The 18,362-nt window shown below is 64.3% G+C and overlaps 6 protein-coding genes across 6 annotated transcripts; 5 read left to right on the top strand and 1 right to left on the bottom strand.

The window, feature by feature from the left end:
• Positions 1-642: 642 nt before the first annotated feature.
• On the top strand, positions 643-1,272 carry Q8F55_009098 (uncharacterized protein; the record flags this gene model as incomplete). The annotated part of the gene is made up of 1 exon (XM_069357473.1): positions 643-1,272. The coding sequence occupies one exon, from the start codon at positions 643-645 to the stop codon at positions 1,270-1,272; it is 630 nt and encodes a 209-aa protein (XP_069205410.1).
• Positions 1,273-3,220: 1,948 nt separating this feature from the next.
• On the top strand, positions 3,221-5,548 carry Q8F55_009099 (uncharacterized protein; the record flags this gene model as incomplete). Its single annotated transcript, XM_069357474.1, has 1 exon — positions 3,221-5,548. The coding sequence occupies one exon, from the start codon at positions 3,221-3,223 to the stop codon at positions 5,546-5,548; it is 2,328 nt and encodes a 775-aa protein (XP_069205411.1).
• A 207-nt stretch (positions 5,549-5,755) lies between these two features.
• LHS1 (lumenal Hsp70 protein) lies at positions 5,756-8,579 on the bottom strand (the record flags this gene model as incomplete). The annotated part of the gene is made up of 2 exons (XM_069357475.1): positions 5,756-8,143; positions 8,355-8,579. The coding sequence occupies 2 exons, from the start codon at positions 8,577-8,579 to the stop codon at positions 5,762-5,764; spliced, it is 2,607 nt and encodes an 868-aa protein (XP_069205412.1). The 3' UTR covers positions 5,756-5,761.
• Positions 8,580-9,151: 572 nt separating this feature from the next.
• Positions 9,152-10,083, top strand: MET16 (3'-phosphoadenylsulfate reductase; the record flags this gene model as incomplete). Its single annotated transcript, XM_069357476.1, has 3 exons — positions 9,152-9,300; positions 9,339-9,782; positions 9,876-10,083. 3 exons carry the CDS (start codon positions 9,152-9,154, stop codon positions 10,081-10,083), a joined length of 801 nt encoding a protein of 266 aa, XP_069205413.1.
• Positions 10,084-10,826: 743 nt separating this feature from the next.
• Q8F55_009102 (uncharacterized protein) lies at positions 10,827-15,516 on the top strand (the record flags this gene model as incomplete). Its single annotated transcript, XM_069357477.1, has 6 exons — positions 10,827-11,071; positions 11,154-11,403; positions 11,441-11,495; positions 11,533-11,749; positions 11,788-14,388; positions 14,424-15,516. The coding sequence occupies 6 exons, from the start codon at positions 10,827-10,829 to the stop codon at positions 15,514-15,516; spliced, it is 4,461 nt and encodes a 1,486-aa protein (XP_069205414.1).
• Positions 15,517-15,808: 292 nt separating this feature from the next.
• On the top strand, positions 15,809-18,200 carry OCT1 (Mitochondrial intermediate peptidase; the record flags this gene model as incomplete). The annotated part of the gene is made up of 2 exons (XM_069357478.1): positions 15,809-17,537; positions 17,575-18,200. The coding sequence occupies 2 exons, from the start codon at positions 15,809-15,811 to the stop codon at positions 18,198-18,200; spliced, it is 2,355 nt and encodes a 784-aa protein (XP_069205415.1).
• Positions 18,201-18,362: the final 162 nt, after the last annotated feature.

Genomic DNA, 18,362 nt, shown 5'->3' on the forward strand with positions numbered 1-18,362 from the left:
GTTATGGAGACTGAGGGTAATCTCCCAACATTTCCAAAGTCGCCAGGGTTGCAACCCGAGCCACCGCGTCTCCCTCTTCCCGATCTGCCATCCTTCGACATCCCCGTCCGTTACCTTTCGTCCAGTGCCGCCCCCTTACCGCAAGCACCCCCGCTAGAAAATCCCTCCGCTGGCTTCCCCTGGCTCAGTCAACTCGGCGACGCGTCTCCGAGACTTCCAAATGAGATCCTTGGCCTCATTGCGCTACACTGCTCAGCCTCTGGCGCTAACGCAACTCTAGTCAACTTTGCGGTTACATCAAAGGCAACACATGCCATCGTCATGCCCCAGCTGTACAACACGGTCCCCATCACGTGGTACAACATCCCTCGTGTTTGCTCCGGCCTTCTTCCGCCTAGCATGCTTTGCCACAGCCGTCCCAGTGCCCGGACACACGGCAGCATCCTACTACAGCATGCCCCCTCCTACGAAACCCTTGTCAAGTGGCAGAGTTACAAACTCGGCTGCCTGGCGTTCTGTCGCTATGTGGTGGTTGAAAGTATCCCCTGGGACCGGTTTCTGGGCCATGTGCTGGAGCTGCCATCCATTGTATCCCTGTGCCGTGGGGATTTCGGGGTCAATCCACTCTTCCCCAATGCCAGGATGCTGTCGTTCACGAGTGAAGCAATGACAGGCCTCACTTGGGGCTGCGTCGTTCATGGGAGGTTTGATGTTGAGATCTACGAACTCAAGGTTGTGGCCCTCGCAAGCCTCTGCCGTCCGAAGCATGTCTGCTTCACCCGCCCGAGCGAGCAGCGGAACCTTGCGGAGAAGTATGACCTGTCCAACAACCGCAGCTGGCGTCACCGAGGCCAGACAACTATAAAGTTTCCGCAGGTCGTGTTCAACATCACCACACTGCTGCCTTCGATCTCGAGTGTGACCCTCCACGACGCTTTCACCTGTTACCCGACCCCCCAAGAGGGTGTGTTCACCCGCGCCTTCTTTTCACAAGAGCACCGCCTACTATGTGGACCTGCCTGCCCTATCGACATCGTCGGGTTCCTCAGCCTGTACCAAAACCCGAGTGACCGCCCGCGGCGCGTGACCCATGCCAAGGGCTGGGAGTTTATCGACGGCGCCCTGCCGTCCGAGGACAGACGGCAGGCGGTCGCGGCGGAGCTCTCGGACGGCGACCCACGACAGGTTGAGCTCCTTTACGAGGCCATGGCGCGCATGACGTGGAGCACCAGGAGGGCGGCGGCCCCATGCGTATGCTGTGGGCGCAAGTAGGTGTGCGTGGGTAGTGGGTCCACTGGGTGACCGCACATGCTCGCTCGCACACCCCTCGTGCGGAAACAACCTTACCGGCAGCGACCGGACTCTGCTATGACCCATACGCACCGGCGCGAGCGCTGTCCTGCACCCGTCGCACATTGATAATAAGAGCTGCCGTATCAAGTAGTATGTATAGTCGGGCTGGGGTCACGGGTCGCGGGTCGCGCGACTTGGTGTTGTTGTCGATCCGTCGATCCGCCACGGGCGCCGCCGCACCCAGGTGGTGTCAAGCAGAGTCGTGTGCCATCGCGCATCGGAATCCTTCTGGTGAGTAGGGCCTCGGCTGGTGTCGATTGGAGCTGACTGCTACAGACTGGTACTAACTCGCTTCAAGGACGAACGCAAGAATGTTCTCGGTGAGTCGAGGCTGCGGGCGGCTTCGTGCGGCCAGCGACACCCCCTCCCACTCCCGTCCCATGACCGCCGAAGCCACCGACGAGTTCACACCAGTTCACACCAGGTGGTGCACTCGCCCCTGCGGCGCGGTCTGCCTACTTGGCCCGGCGGTTGAAGACTTAAGGCGCGGGGTCGGGTGTGGTCGTGTGCCGTCGCGTCCATCATCCTTCATGCTCACCTTGACAGTATCATCATGACACGAACAAGTCATCAAGCAGCAACCCGCCCACACTATCCAGCCTCCTTTAACGTCGCCAGATCCCCTCGAATGCCGGATCCCCTCCGCCTGAACAGCCCTCCCCGCGGCGGACAAACACCTCGCCGTCGACGCGGCCACCGCGATCCACTTTGGCGAAAGGGCGCCCACCAGCGGCTGGAGAAGAGACCCGCGCGCACTTTTGCATCCTGACAAGCTCCTGCATCCGCGACTGCTTATCCCTGCAGGCCCGCCCGCAGATCTGACTGACAAAGAGATGCTCCGGCGTCCCACCCCACGCTCGGCCCGGCTGGGCCCGGGGGGGTCCGACGCAACGCCCCGGCGAATTAATTTCTGGAATCGACATCTCTCCGGCCCGGAGTGTGGAGCGTCGCCGCCTTGTTCTGGTGTGCCGTGTGCCATGTTCTGCGTGTCTAAGTGCCAGCGCCCACACGCCAACTGGGGGCCCATTCCACGCCGCAGGCCTGGGCGGTTGGCGTAGATGGCACCGAAGCTGGTGAGGCTGGTCACGCGGCTTGGATTGATCGAGCGAGGAGCAGCCGACCCCGGCTGGAACTAGCAGGCACACGTACGTACCAGCGACGTACCTGGCCGCCGGTTCCGCCGAGAACAATGGTGCGAGGGCGCGCCGAGCGCGCGTTTCACGTCGGGTGGCACCGGAGTGGCGCTGTGGCGTTCGCGCGGACGGCTCATGAGCGGCGCGTGGAGACGCGCGTGGAGAACCGTGGCGGACGCGGGGGGGTATTGTGCGGGCGCGCGCGCTGCGGCAGATGCATGCTGGCGGCGCGTGCAGGCTTCTGCATGGGCGCGTGGCGGGTGGCGTGCTGGACGCGCAGCATTGTGTGGCACGATCTTGCCGCCTCCGGCGCCAGCCAGGACGACCCACAAACCCACATTGACGACGCTCAGACCAGTACCTTGTCTACCCTGCACTAGTTGTGTCCTCGCACTCTGCCTACTCGCTGTCAGCTGCGTCGTGCCTGCCCGCGCTCGGTGTGGAGTCAACTCCTCACTGTCATGCCGCAATGTCGCCGTTCTCTTCGCTCATTCCCGGCCTCCTCCGCCACCTACAAAAGACCAGCGCGTGTGCTCACCCCATCTCGTCCACTCGTCCTTTCACCCGTCCCCTTTGGTCACCCACGTATCCGCCTTTGGCATCACTCAAGTGACCAAACTCAGCGTCAGCCTATATCTTGGTTTTGAGCGATTCGAGCCGCCCGCCCTCGCCACTCACCCCGTCTCGTCTGCTCTCGACGCCCGTCACCCCATCACACTCACCCCGCACACACAATGGGCCGCTCCTCCTCCCCACCATCAATAGCGTCGTCGTCGCGCTCGCTACCCGAGCGCGGCCGCTTCGTCAAGAACCCGCTCGGCATCTTCGGGCGCTACTTCTCGGCGTTCGGCTACCGCAGCGTGCTCGACAAGAAGGCGTCGTCCAAACTCGTAAAGCAGCGTCAGGAGGACCGCCCAAACTCAATCTACAGCCGCCCGTCCGCCGACGACCACAACTACCATGACCCGGGGTCGCCCGCAGACTTTCGCGCCTACTACGCCCCTGAGCGCCACCACCTCCCGCCACAGCAGGTTTCGTCAGCACAGTACCACCAGCGGCGGCTGCGCGACGATCGCGCGAGCTCGAGCAGCGCAGGCAGCCACCAGACGTACGACTACTCGCCTGCGCGCCGCGCCGTAACCCCTACCCTAGCGACGCCTCCCCCGAAACTCCCCCCGACACCCAAATCCAACGGGCGCCTGTTTCCGCCATCCCCAGCCCAAGCGACCACGCCCACAAAGCCAAACCAGAAGCCGCCGCCGTTCGGCGCGCCCCCGCCCCGGCCTGCGCGCCCCGGCGGCCGCTCGCCACTGCCGTCTGGGCGGTCCGGCGCGTCGCCGAGCCCCGCACGCACGGGGACACGGCAGCATGCCGTGTCGATGCCACAGGAGCGCTCGCGGACCCCCTCGGCGCAGCACCGCCCCCCGCAGGCCCCGCCGCCCCAGTGTGCGCTCCCCCCCGCGCCGGTGCCGACGTTCCCCTGGCTGCATAAGGGCGAGTTCGGCCCCGTGTCCCCCACGTTGCCGGACGCGCCGCTCGAGCGCATCGCCAGGTTCCTCAGCGAGATGGAGGCGTACGGCACGCTGGCCAGCCTCGTCCTCTGCTCAAAGGCATCGCACGCCCTCGCCACACCCGTCCTCTACCACACCATCCCGCTCGCGTGGCACAACATGCCACATCTGCTCTATGGCCTCGGGCACTCGGGCCGCGCGTACCGCGCCGTCGCCATCAGCAAGTGGGACCCTGTCTCGCGCGACATGGGCTCGACGACGTCTCGCGGCAAGATGGGCGCCTTCTCAATGTATCACTCGTACCGCAAGGAGCATACCGAAAAGTGGCGGCGGCACAAGCTCGCGTGCCTGCGCTTCGTCAAGCGGGTCCACGTCGAGTCGCTCCCCTGGGACTCTGCGTCCAAGCAGCTGCGCGAGCTCACGAGCATGCCCTACTACACGCGCTTCAACAACCTCATGCTTTCGGGCAGCATCCACCTGTTCCCGTCGGTCGAGCACGTGTCCTTCTCGGCCGCCGCCATCGCGTCGCTGCAGTGGACGGCGCCCGACGCAGAGCAGCACGAGCTCGAGCTGTGCGAGTACGAGCGGCACCTGCTCACGCTGTGCCACCTCTTCTCGCCCAAGCACATCTGCGCCGGCCGCCCAACCGAGGTGCGCCACCGCCTCGAGAACCAGCCGTCGCCGATCCCGCGCCTCGCCCACTCGTTCCCCCAGGTCGTGCTCGACATTTCCAAGGTGTGGCACCTGCGCAGCGTCACCCTCCACGACGTCTTCACCGTCGAGCCCGTCTTCCAGCCCGGCACCCAGGTCCGCGCCTACTTTTCGCTCGAGCCCCGCAGCCGCACCACAGTCAACGAGCCATGCGTCACCCCGTACCCCGAGTGGCTGGCCACGGTCGCGCAGGCGCAGACCCCGCTCGCGGCCACGGCCAACCAGTCGCCGCTCGCCCTCGCAAAGACGAGCTCGCCCCCCGCAAGCCTCCACGGCCACGGACACGGACACCTCACGCCCTCGCCGACGGCTATGAGCTTCTCGCCGTCCTCCGCCTCGTCAGTGTCCCTCGCGTCCGAGTCGACCGCCAGCTCGTCGTTCCCGAGCAGCCGGCCGTCGACGTCGTCGTCCTGCTCGTCCGCTTACACTGTCGTGTCTAGCGTGCCGAGCAGTGTCTCGAGTGTCTCGAGCCCGCCCGCGAGTCCAAAGGTCTCGACGGCCGGCAGCATCTTTGGCCACGTCGGCATGCACCAGCACCACGACCACGCCCAGCAGCAGCAGCAACAGCACTCGCCCCCGCCCACCCCGCTCACGAGCAAGCCCCACTGCCAGATCCCGATCCACACCATCGCCCACACGCGCGCCCTCCTCCGCTCGGTTCCCAACTGGGAGTTTATTGGCGCCCCCACCCCCACGGCCGCCGCGCTCGACGACCTCGTCAGCCACATCGCCTACGGCTCGACCGCCAACGACTGGAACGTCGGCGCAGAGGTCGTCGGCAGGATGCGCTGGACCCGCCGCGCGGCCGCAAAGCGCTGCCCGTGCTGCGCGAAGGCGTAGGCGTGGCCACGACGTTCGTCACGACTCGCTAAGAATCACATCACCCTCCATCTCGACAAAACTACAGCAACCCTACCCCCGTAGACCATACATAGACAGAACGGAACAGAACAGAACAGAACAGCAGAACAGAACAAGTGTAGACTGTAACGCCTTGAACCGGCTCAATGCAAACGATGCCATGCCACTAAATGTACCGCCTATCTACTGCTTCTAAAGCTCGTCGTGACCCGCCTTGTCCTTCTCGTCCTTCTTCTCCTCCCCGGTCGTCTCCTCGGTCTTCTCCTCGGCCTTGCCAGTCTCCTCCGACGCCGCAGCGCTTGTGCTGCTGCTTGGCCGGGGTGGCCGGGGCGCGCGAGGATTCCTCCTGGACTCGAGCTGCAGCACATGCGCCTGCAGGCGCTTGCCACGGTCGTCGAGCTCGGCAGTGAAGATGACAGGGTCCGAAGTCTTGTCCTCCTCGAGCTGCACCTGCGTCTCCATGAGACCGTCCATCCAGACCTCGTAGTCCTTGAGCATGACCTTGACCTCGTCCAGCTCGTCCTCGGTGAACTTGGGCGGCGCAGCCGGCTTGTCCGCGGGAGCGTTGGCGACCGCCTCGAGCGCAGCCGTGCGGTTCTTGCGCGCCTCGACAAGGAAGTGGCGACCGGCAAACATGGCCTGCTGGAAGTTGTCGATCGCAGGGCCGCGCGTCTGCGCCTCCTTGAAGCGCACAACAATCGGGCTCTCAATCGTCTCGAGCGCCGTGCGCTTCTCGAGCAGCGTCTTGACATCGGCGTCGTCGGCATGGTCGTGGAGCCACTCGAACGTCTCCTCGACGAGCTTGGACAGCGTGCTGCGCTCGGCAGGCTTGGCGAACTCGTGGAGAGCACGGTTTTCCGCATCGTCCGACAGCAGGTTCTGCAGGCGGTACAGGTAGCCCTCAAGCATGTTGCGAGCCTCGGCGCGGGCCTTCATGGCCGCCTCAAAGGTCGCAATCGACGAAAGACGCTCCCTGGTCACGCGCTTCTCCTCCTTGGTGAGCGGCTTGAAGCCAACGGCCTTCTCGCGGACCTTGAGGGCGACGCGGGGCTTCTTGGCGGGCGCCGTCTCGGTCTTGTTCTCGGCAGCCGCAGACTCGTCGGCGTCGGCAGCGTCCGTCTCGGTGGCCTCGGAGGTCGACTCCTCCTTCTTGCCAAACAGGCCCTTAAGGGCGCCCGCCACGCCGCCGTTAGCAACCGCCTCAGTCTCGTTGGAAACGAGCGCAGCGTTGGCAACGCTGAAGAGACCGCGGGCGTCAAGGCGGAGAGTGACGTTGACGACGGGCGAGGGGGCGGTGAAGTTGGCGAGTGCGTCCTTGATGTCGAGAACGGTGGCAACCGAGATGGGCTCGCCAGACTGGGTGAACTCGAGCGTGATCTCGTCCTTGGGGGCAAGGAGGAGCGACTTGCGCTCGCCAAGCTTGGTGCCGACGGGGAAGACGACCTCGCCGCCCTTGATCGAGATGTCGTACACGCTGCGCTCGAGGATCTCAATCTGCTTCATCTTGAACTGGCGCGTGAGACCCGCACCGTAGAAGGCGGCACCAAGGACGGCGGCCTCATCACTGTTGACGTTCTTCGCAATGAGGTCCTCGGACGGGAGGCTCGACTTGACGGCCTTCTGAACAAACGGCACACGGGTGTTACCGCCGAACAGGATGACCGACTTGACGTCGTTGAACGAGACGCCAGCCGCCTTGAGAGCGTCGCGGAGGGGAGTGAGGAACTGCTTCTTCTCGGTAGCGAACGCCTTCTCAAGCTCGGCGCGCGTGATGGACGACCGGAAGTCAATGTCGTCATACACCGACTCGATGGAAATCAGGGCCTCCTGGTTGGCGCTGAGGATGCTCTTGGTACGGACAGCCTCCTTGGTGAACTTGGCGATGGCGCGGGCATCGTTCTTGACCTCCTTGCGGCCCGTCTTGGCGATGAACTTGTCGATGATGAGGTCGCGCACAGCGATGTCGAGGTGGAGACCGCCAATGTCAAGGGCTCCAACGCCGAGCACGTCGATGTGGGTCGTGTTGATCAGCATCTTGGACTTGGGCGACGGCGCATATGAGGTCTGGTAGAACGACAGGACGGTCGCCGAGGTCGACAGCGCGCCCGAGTCGTACACGACGTGAATCTCGCGCTCGCCCTCGCCAGTCTCAACGTTGTAGTTGGGGAACGTGCGAGTCATGGCGTAGTTCAGGCCGACACCGGTTCCGTCACCGATCATGGCGAGGCAGGTGAGGCCCTGGAGCTCGAGAGCATCGCGGTACGCGCGGCGCTGGGCCTGCGTCCACCTCGCGGGGACCGTGACGACGACCTGCGTGATGCTCTCCTCGGCGGCCTCCTCGGCCAGGCCGCGGTAGTACGCGATCTGGTGGGCGAGGAGCGCTGTCGGTGTCCAGACCTCCTTGTGCGATTCGGGCCGGGGCGAGATGTGGGAGGGCGACTTGGGGTGGGGGAAGATGAGGGCGCCGTCCTTGTTCACGACGGGGGGCTGGGGGAAGATTGGCAGCTGCGGGGTCGACTCGGAGGCGAGCAGGTGCTTGACGTAGGGGTAGTTTGTCTCCGGGAAACGGACGGACTGTGGGGTGTTAGAGCAAGCTGCGGTTGTTGTTGGGAAGGCGGCGCGTTCTCCACGACGTGCGAGGCCTATATCTCGCTCGCCCACCATCCCGTCCTCCGCTACTCGTTCCTCTCGCAGACGGACTTTCGCCCACCCTGCTTGCGGCACGTCCACGATCTCGGCGCCACCCACCCCTCCACCGCTCCGCCTTCCCCCGCGATGCACTCACCGACATCTTGGCCTCCTGGCCAAACACGCGCTCATCGCGCTTCCAGCTCACGACCGAGCTGATTTTGCGCTTCGAGTCGCGGTCGAGGAGAACGTCGAATGGGTGGCCAGGCTTTACGAGGGAGAGTTTTGTAAACTCTGCTCCGTAGTCGATGGCGAGGAGGGCTGCCTGCACTGCTGGGAGCAGGAGGGCCACGATGAGCAGGAGACTGCGTGTGAGCCTCATTTTGGACTGTGTTGTGTCGCCCAAACGGCGGGTGCGATGTGGATATAAGTAACACAAGGAGTCGAGAGGGGTCAACACGTCGACGACTTGACTTTTGGTCCTTGCCTTGGCACTGCGGGACGGCGCCGGGCTGTCTGTCGGGGTTGCCGTCACATCACACACTCGTGCACTCGAGCCACCGACGTGGAGCATAACTACTCCGCCACGCGTCAACGCGCAACATTTTGATCCCGCGATTCGGCCACTTGCGAGCATGTTCGGCACCTGGATATCACGTGACCACTCCGCGGGACCAAATTGCCTTGCTGATTCGTGAGCTGACCTCCACTCGTAGAATTCCAGACATGACGACGATTGCGCGATGGTGTGATGAGGATGAAGAGGACAACCACGAAGAACGAGGTAGCGACGAGGACGAGCATGAGACTGCTGATGACAAACATATCTCGTCTGCTCCTCAACAAGGCGTAGCAACGTCTCTCTCGCTCACACGCTTCTACTAAAAGCACCCCTCACCGAGGAAAACATCCCCAGTTCACCGTCCCCCTCCTCCCCCTTCCTCCACCACCACCATGTCGGACGAAGACCGCCTCACGCCGCAGTACACCCCCGCCCAGATCGACGAGTTCAACAAGCAGCTCGACGGCAAGACACCTCAAGAGGTCCTCACCTGGGCCATTGACAACGTCGATGGGCTGTACCAGACCACCGCGTTCGGCCTGTGAGTCAGCGGACCTTGGACCTCAGGCTGACGCGCAGCACCGGCCTCGCTGCCCTCGACATGATCTCCAAGATCTCGCTCGACCGCGAGGAGACGCACCTCGTCCCCCTCATCTTCCTCGACACGCTGCACCACTTCCCCGAGACCAAGGAGCTCGCGCAGACCGCATCCGACACGTACCTCGCCCCGCTGCACACGTACACGCCACCCGCCGTGGCCACCGCCGACGAGTTTGCCGCCAAGTACGGCGACAAGCTGTGGGAGAAGGACGAGGCGAGCTACGACTACCTCGTCAAGGTCGAGCCCGCGGCCCGCGCGTACAAGGAGCTCGGGGTGCGCGCCGTCATCACCGGCCGGAGACGGAGCCAGGGCGCCGACCGCGCCGACCTCAAGGTGCTCGAGGTGGACGAGCGCGGTCTGCTCAAGGTCAACCCGCTCATCACTTGGTCGTTCAAGGAGGTCAAGGACTATGTTGACAATGAGTGAGTGTGGCTACGGGGACTCGGGCGGCTGCGCAATGACGCCCGCGGTCTGCCTCCCTCCGCCTACCCCATGAAGCGTGGCTGACATCACAGGGGTGTCCCTTACAACCCTCTGCTCGACAAGGGCTACAAGTCGATCGGTGACTGGCACTCGACAGCTTTGCCCGACCCCAACGCGGCGAGCGACGCCGGCGAGCGCTCTGGACGGTGGCAGGGCAAGGCCAAGTCGGAGTGCGGCCTGCACACCAACTACTTTGAGATGAAGAAGAAGTTTGAGCAGAAGACCGAGGCGACGGCTTAGTGTGATGTATTGTTTGTAGCGAGTATGGACCATGTGTATGTGGAGGGAGGGAGGGAGATGCCCGGCGGATACCATCCATGGAGGCTGCTGGCGGCCTGGGGCCGACCCGAACAGTCAACTGCCACAATCAGGCGCCTCGTCATGCATGGAGCAAGGCAAGGCAGAGCTCCACATCGACCAGTCTCTCAGCTCTCTCCTCGCTCTCTCCCTCACATTGCATACGTATGACGATGTACTAGTTTGTTGTTGGTCTGAGAATGTTGTGCCTTGCTTGGGTCATGCACCCTCCACTCGAGTTTGAAACGTTTGTAACCGGCGCGCTGTTTGGCGGCCAGCGGCGGCTGGCGGCGCGGGCGGCACGGCACACTCTGCTCAATTTGGTGGGTCACCACTCACTTATCGCGTCGCCGTCATTACCGCCGCCGCCGCCGACACGTTCATTCCATCGCACCCCGTGTTGTTTACACCCATCGGGTACATAGCCCTCGACAAGACGGCACCTACTCCCATCCTACTCTGCTCTGTTCGACGCGACAAAGCACATCGGCTTACTCAACCGCCCACCGACCTCTATCGACTCGGTTTCCTCGGTCCCGATAACCATCGCCGCTCAGCAGCTCGCCGTTTTCATCGTCGCGCTGCACCTCCTCCGGAACGCCGCAAGAGCGAGACACGTACCAACAGCACCGAGCTCGTTGGCCTGTCCCGCTGTTCTTGCGCGTCTCTGAGACCCGCAACATCGCATGCCCAACCTCCACGCACACTACTACCATGGTAATGTCAAGGCGTTCCGTCAAGAGCTGGACGGAACGGCTACCCACGCGCTGCCGTCGCAAGCGGGTGCCGGCAGCAGCAGCAACGCCAACGGAGCGACAGGCAAGAGCCTGAACCCCGGTAGCGCGTCGGGTGGCCGCAGCTGGTCCGCCGGCGGCTTCACTTGCCCGCCCGTCAAGGCCGACCCAAATGAGCGCGATGCCCTCGGGAGGACGTGAGTCGGGGCCGTTGGCCACCGGGCCTTCGTCGTCGCCTGCATGGCTTGTGAGGCTGAGAAGATTGCTGACGCTTCGCAGAACGCTCCACCTAGCGGCATCGACCCTCACACCACAGGCATACACGTTCTTCACCATTCTTTTGAGGAGCCCGAACCTGTCGGTCAACCTGCAGGACTACGAGTCGGGGTACACGGCCCTCCACCGCGCACTGTACGCCGGCAACATCCGGGCCGCGCGTGACCTGCTTGCGAGGAGCGATACCGACATCTCGATCAAGGACGGCGAGGGATTGACCGCGTTCGACCTCTACAACGGGACGGTTGACGGGGTGGGTGACAGATGCCGGGGGCGACGCTGACCTGCAGACAAACCCGCCGACCAACGTCGATGGCACCGATCTGTATGTCTGGGGCGTCAACCGTAAGTACTGGGCGTCTATTGTTTGCTTACCTCCTAGGCAACTTTGCCCTCGGAACAGGCGATTCGACGGACAAGGCGTTCCCGGACAGAATCAATCTCCTCACCCAGCGCCAGGCTAGCGACAACCCCGACCCGACGCAGCGGTTTTTCCATGTTGGCATCAAGGAAGCCAAGATGGCGAGGCTGCACACGGCCGTCGTGACGAGCGAGGCGCGGGGCAATCTCAGCTTGTCGGGCTTTGGGTCCGGTGGACGGTGGGTTCAATACCGAGTTTCGAAGCTAACCCACCCAGTCTCGGACGAAGTGTCCACTCGCAGTTGTCCCTCCTCCCCCTCCCCGATCTGCAACACTCAATCGTGGCAACTGCACTTGGGCAAGACCACACTCTGGCACTCACTTCGGGCGGATACATCCTCTCATGGGGCAACAACCGGTTCGCGCAGCTCGGCTACGCGATCGAAGCACCCGAGGTTCCCAACCCCTTCGCCAAGGAGGGAGATGAGCTTGTCCAGGCCCAGCCGAAGCGCATCGTTGGCCCTCTGAAGAAGGAGTGGGTTCGCGGTGTGGCTGCCGGCCGCATGTCGAGTGCGTGCTGGACGGCGGATGCCGTCTGGACGTGGGGTACCAACCTTGGACACCTTGGCTACGAGAAAGCTGCCAACCCGGTCCAGGTGAACCCTCGCAAGGTGACGGCCATCTCCCAGCCCGTCATTGATGTCGCCCTCTCCGACTTTGCCATGCTTTGTCTTCTGGATTCGTTTGAAGTGCTGTGCTTCCACCATGATACAAACTTCAAGATCAACTTTGGCGGCCCCCAGCGGTCCCTCAAGGCTCCCAAAAACCCAGGCCAAGTCACCTTGGACCCCGACATCTGCAAGGTGACCTCGTGTGGCCAGACCTTTGCGACGCTGTCGAAGAAGGGCGATGTCTGCACATTCCAGCTGCCCCACCCATCCGAAGAGGCGACGAAGGACGCGCGTGATCGTTATGTCACGGTCAAGCCTCAGATCCAGTGGGCACTCCGCAAGAACTTCACGGCAGTGAGGGATCTTGCGCTCGGCTCGGATGGTACTCTGATCGTGTCCACGGCGTCTGGACATGTGTTTGTTCGGCAGCGGGTGAAAGCTGGCTCTGGACTCAAGTTCAAGCGTGTGCCATACTTGCAGCGGATCACCAAAGTCGCCTGCAACGAGTCGGGCGCGTTCGCGGCTGTTCGCGTGGACGCCAAGCCGACGCCCATCGAGTACAAGGGCAAGACGCTAGAGGAAGACTTGTTCCTCTTGCAGCCCCACTTCAGGAGATTCGAACATCAGATGACGGATGAGGACTTTGAGCGCCACCAGACGGCCGCAAAGCCCACGGACGACGACGAGGATGACGGGTACAACTCGGTCGCCCAGGACATCACCATGGCCATCTCAATGTGCCAGATCCTGGAACGATGGCAGAGGACAAGTGGCGACTCATTGTTCGCCTGGGGCCAGCCTTTGCTCGGCAGCGATGTTAAGCTGGTTGTTGGCGAATACGCCATCCCAGCACATAGCGTCCTGCTATGCCTCCGAACGCCAGTCTTCGCACGCGCCCTCTCTGGTGGTCAAGTCGACGGCATCACGCTGGGCAAGGACCAAACTGGTGCGACCCTCGAACTCGATGCTTGCCACCCCCTCGTCGCCCTTCTCCTCCTTCAGTTCATCTACTCGGACAGCATTGCCGCAGTGTGGGACTCGCGGGTCGCCCACATCCTCCAGGACAAGTTCAAGGGTCTCAAGCTGCCTATTGGAGAGATCAAGGCGGACTTGCGTCGGTTTGCCGACGGTCTTGAACTCGCTCCCCTCGCCCCTGTCCTCCAGCTGCTGTCAAAAGCGCCCATCGCGCAGAAGACGCTGGCCCCCGACCTCGCCACATTCTTCGAGCAGACGTCGGCCCCACCTTCCGACCTCTGCGACGTGATCGTCTCACTTGCAGACCGCAATGTTGCGTGTCAGTCGGTTCTGCTCCGTGCGCGTTGCCCCTTCTTCGAGTCCATGTTCGCCGATGGCGAATGGGCGTTCGAGCGCGACGAGAACGGCAAGGCTGTGATCGACATGCCACACCTCCGCTGGAGACCAATGAACCTCGTGTTCAAGTTCATCCACGAGGGCGTCGAGGACGACCTCTTCGATTACCTCCACCAGGAGACGCTCGACGAGTTCTTGGACTTTGTCTTCGAGGTCATGGCGGCCGCGACAGAGCTGCTAATGGACCGGCTGATCCTCGTTTGCTCGCGGGTCATCGCGCGACACTGCAACCCGTACAACGCGGCGGCGCTGGCGGTCGAGGCATCGTTCTACCAGGCGACGACGCTCAAGCTCAGCATCTTCGACTACATCATTGCGTCCATGGAGACCATGCTGGAAAGTGGATTACTCGACGACATGGACGAGGACGTCATGAAGGATCTGTGCGGCGTGATCGCGGCGAAGCAGCGGGACAAGGCCCTTGTGCCCCGAACTGGTCTGCTCGTCGACGACCTCATGGCGAAGCACCGCGAGTGGCTTGCGGTCCAGGATATCCCTACGCCCCGAATTCGCGTTCCACAGAGATGGAAGCCGAAATCGCCGCGCATCTCGCCGGCCGATACGACGTCCATGTCTCAAATCCACAGGCGGCCACCAAAATCGCCTCTGGGAACGCCGGACCTGAAGCCTCTGCAGCCGTCGACTGCGGTCGATGACATCTTCATCATGGACGACGAGCCAGTGCTGTCGTCGTCACCGGCTCTGGGACCATCGCCCGGCGCGCGGGGAGCAGCCACTCCCAACACGCGGCCGATTACCCCGCTCAACTTACCGAGCAGCTCAGCTGGCGGGAGCAAGGGCGCGGTGTGGAAGTCTCGGACGGTGGAGTCGGAGAAGTAAGTTGGTGTGAGATGGCAGTTCTAACATGCAGGGTCGACTTGCGGAGTATCATGGCGGAGGCCGCGGCGACGAAGAGACCCGCGGTTCCTACCACACCTGCGTCCAAGCTGGGCTCGTCACCATCACTTGGCTCGTCACCACGGATGACACCGGCCGGCCCGCCACGAGCATCGACACCGGGTTCCTCGGGTTCGCCTTGGCGCCCGATCGATGCGCGGAGGGCATCGCTCACGGGCATCCAAGGCCAGCAGGCTGCGTCACCGGCAGCGAGCTCGGCACTGGCTCGTGCGCCTGGGTCGCAGGCGTCACCCGCACCTCAGCGCAACCTCATCGCGCCGGTCAAGATGCAGGCGGCGACAGCCACGGCGACGACACGGCGGGCGGCAGGCGGTGCCGCATGGGCGACGCCGACAACGTATGCGGCGCCACAACCGACCGTCGGCGCGCCAAGTACGTCGCCCGCAGCTTCTAGCCTCCCTGCGTTCTCGTTGCTGGCTATCCAGCAAGAAGAGCGGCTGGCCGCTGAGAAGACGACGGCCAGAGCACCGAAGAGCTTCACGCAGATCCTCAAGGAGGAGAGCGCTTCCAAGGCTGCTGCCAAGGAGGAGGAAAACTTCTTGCGCTGGTGGCAGGAGGAGGAGGCGAGGCAGAAGGCGGCGAGCGGCGTGTCGGGCTCGCAACAAGGCGCCGCCGCTGCGAACAGCAGTCGTGGCCGTGGCCGGGGTGGGCAACAGCAGACGCGTGTCGCGAAACGTGGCGGGCGCGGTGGTGCCTCCGATGCTCCAGCCAACGGCGACAACCCGGACGCGCGTGACGCTGCTCGTGCGGCCGGCACCGGTGGCCGTGGGCGCGGTCGCGGCGGCAAGCAGGGTGGCCGCGACTCGAACGGCAGCAATGGGGCTGAGGAAGGTGCACCAAAGGCGAACGGGAACGGTGGTCCCAAGGCCAATGGCAATGGCAGTGCTCCGGCGCCCAAGCCGGCCAACGGCAGTGGCAACCCAGCGAGCGGGGCTGCGAACGGCCGGACTCCGGGTGAGGCGCGAAAGCCGCGAGGGCAGCGGGGGAGTGGAGGCCGCGGAGGGGGAAAGGAGGCCAAGGACGACAAGGCAAAGGTCACGGCGTAGAGTAGTGGCGTACAACGAAACGACTGAAGTGCATCCAGCCATATCTCTATCATCATCATACACAGTCTATAAGCCAATGCATGGGTTGAGCAGGAGCCCGGGGAGCCGGAGGGGGCGAGGGTGACTACCTCCACTTTGCGTTTTCGCCACTCGGGTCAATCGGACCAAAGTAGTGCCAGACGGACCAAAGCCGGGACACCAGTCTTGGACTTGCACATATCCCATCATGATACCCCAAAACATTGCCTCGACATCGCGAGGGCTACGACAGCTGCTGCGGGCGCGTGTCGCCATGCGCCCGGCGCCGGCCGCCGGGCTGGCGCGTGCCGCACCCCCGCTAGCGCGCCGACCGCTCTCGACTTCCTCCCCGCTCGGCAACCTGGCCGCGGCGGCGGCCAAGCCCGCGCCCGTCTTCCCCATCAGCAGCGCCGTTGCGCCCGACAGCGACGTGCGGCACCTGTTCGACGACAGCACGTACGCGCCCGGCACGTCGTCCCCTTCCGGGCTGTTCGGCTACCCTGTCCTCACTAGCCCCGAGGCGCTAGGCCCGCTGACTGACCGGACGCTGGCGCACGCGCGCGCGATCGTCGACCGCATCGCGCGCGCCGGCGACGACCCCTCGGGCCGCGAGCTCCGCCTCGTCGTCAAGAACCTGGACCGGCTGAGCGACCTGCTGTGCGGCGTCATCGACATGTGCGAGCTCGTGCGCAACGCGCACCCCGACCCCGCGTGGGTCGCGGCCGCCGACGAGACGTACGAGGCGCTGTGCAGCTACATGAACGAGCTGAACACTAGCCGCGGGCTGTTTGACGCGCTGGTCGCGACGCTGGCCGCGCCGCACAGCCCGCCGCTGAGCCACGCGGAGACGCAGGTGGCGCTCACGTTCCTGCGCGACTTTGAGAAGAGCGGGATCGACCTTGCGCCGGATGTGCGCGCTCGCTTCGTCGAGCTGAGCGACAGCTTGATGACGCTCGGAAGGAGGTTTCTTTCCTCGGCGAGCGCGGGGACGGCGCCTGGCCCGCCGATCGAGATCCCCGACCCGGAGAAGGCGCTCGACAGCCTCGGCCCCCAGTTCTACAACACGCTGAGGCGGACGTGGCGCGGCGCGGCGCTCGTGGCTCCTGGCAGCTGGGAGGCGCAGATGATTGCGCGGTACGCGCGCGACGGCGAGGCCCGGCGCCTCGTGTACGTTGGGAATGCGCGCGCGGACCCCGAGCGCGTCGGCGTGCTCGAGGAGATGCTGGCGCAGCGCGCAGAGCTCGCCGGCGTGCTGGGAAAACAGAGCTGGGCAGAGGTCGCGCTCGTCGACAAGATGGCCAAGACGCCCGAGAACGTACGCGGGTTCCTCGAGAGCCTGGCAGAGCACCACCGCGCCGCGGCGCTGAGTGATGTCGCGACCCTCCAGGCGATCAAGAGCGCGAGCATCACGGGCATCGAGGTCGCCGGCGACCCGGAGAGGGCAAAGCTCCAGCCGCTGTACGCGTGGGACAGGGATATCTTTACGGAGCGGTACATCTCGAGCCTGGCGCCATCGACGTTGGAGCCGCTGGCGCCGTACTTTTCTACTGGGACGGTCATGCGCGGACTGTCGAGGCTCTTCTCGCGGCTCTACGGCATCACCTTCCGCCCGGCGCCGGTGGCCCCGGGCGAGGTGTGGCACCCGAGCGTGCGCCGGCTCGACGTGGTCGACGAGAGCGAGGGCGTCATCGGCGTGATCTACTGCGACCTGTTCTCGCGTGAGGGCAAGCCGGCGTCCGGCGCCGCGCACTACACTGTGCGGTGCTCGCGCCGGGTCGACGACGACGACCTGCGCGGCGACGGCCTGCCGGACGGGTGGGACGCGGCCGTCGGCCCGGGGCTCGAGACGGCTGGCGACGCCATCCCGGGCCGCGAGGGGCGGTACCAGCTCCCGATTGTGGTGCTCACCACCGACTTTGGCACCGTCGAGCGCGACCGCCCGGCCCTGCTCGGCTGGCACGAGGTCGAGACGCTCTTCCACGAGATGGGGCATGCGATGCACTGTGAGTGAAGGGGTGGGCGGGCGTCGCTGACGGGCAGCGATGATCGGGCGGACAGAGTACCACAATGTGTCGGGAACACGCTGTGCGACCGACTTTGTCGAGCTGCCCTCGATTCTCATGGAGCACTTTGTGTCCTCGCCCGACGTCCTGAGCCTCTTTGCGCGACACTACGCCACGGATGCGCCGCTGCCGCCGAGGTTGCTGGCCGCACACCGCAGCCTGCAGCAGAGCCTGGCGGCGCTGGAAACGCACGGACAAATTGTCATGGCCATGCTCGACCAGCAGTACCACTCGCTCGCGCCGGGCGAGGCGGTCGACTCGACGGCGGTGCACAACGCGCTGCAGAACCGCGTCGGCGTTATCCCAGCGGTCGAGGGCACGGCGTGGCAGACCCAGTTTGGCCACCTGCACGGCTATGGCGCGACCTACTACTCGTACCTGTTTGACCGCGCGATCGCGGGCAAGGTGTTCGAGACGCTGTTCACGGGCGACGCGCTGAGCCGCGACGGCGGCGACGTGCTCAAGAACAAGCTGCTCAAATGGGGCGGAGGGCGGGATCCGTGGGAGATGGTGGGGGATGTGGTGGGCGGGGCGGAGGGGGAGGTGGTTGCCCGCGGCGACGAGCAGGCCATGGGCCTGGTCGGCGGGTGGTACGTCAAGTAGGGAGGGGCGAGGCAGCAGTGAGAAGTGTGTACATGGGCATATATAGAGGTGTGTGCGCGGTGCGGCTAGATGCATTGGTGAGAGGCGGGCGGGCGGCGGGTGTGCGCCGGGCCGTGGTGCGAGATACAGAGAGAAGAGAGAAGAGACCCAAAATGGAGCGGG

The sequence above is a fragment of the Vanrija albida genome (assembly GCF_041260175.1).
Source record: "Vanrija albida strain AlHP1 chromosome Unknown contig_7, whole genome shotgun sequence".
Lineage (NCBI taxonomy): Eukaryota > Fungi > Basidiomycota > Tremellomycetes > Trichosporonales > Trichosporonaceae > Vanrija > Vanrija albida.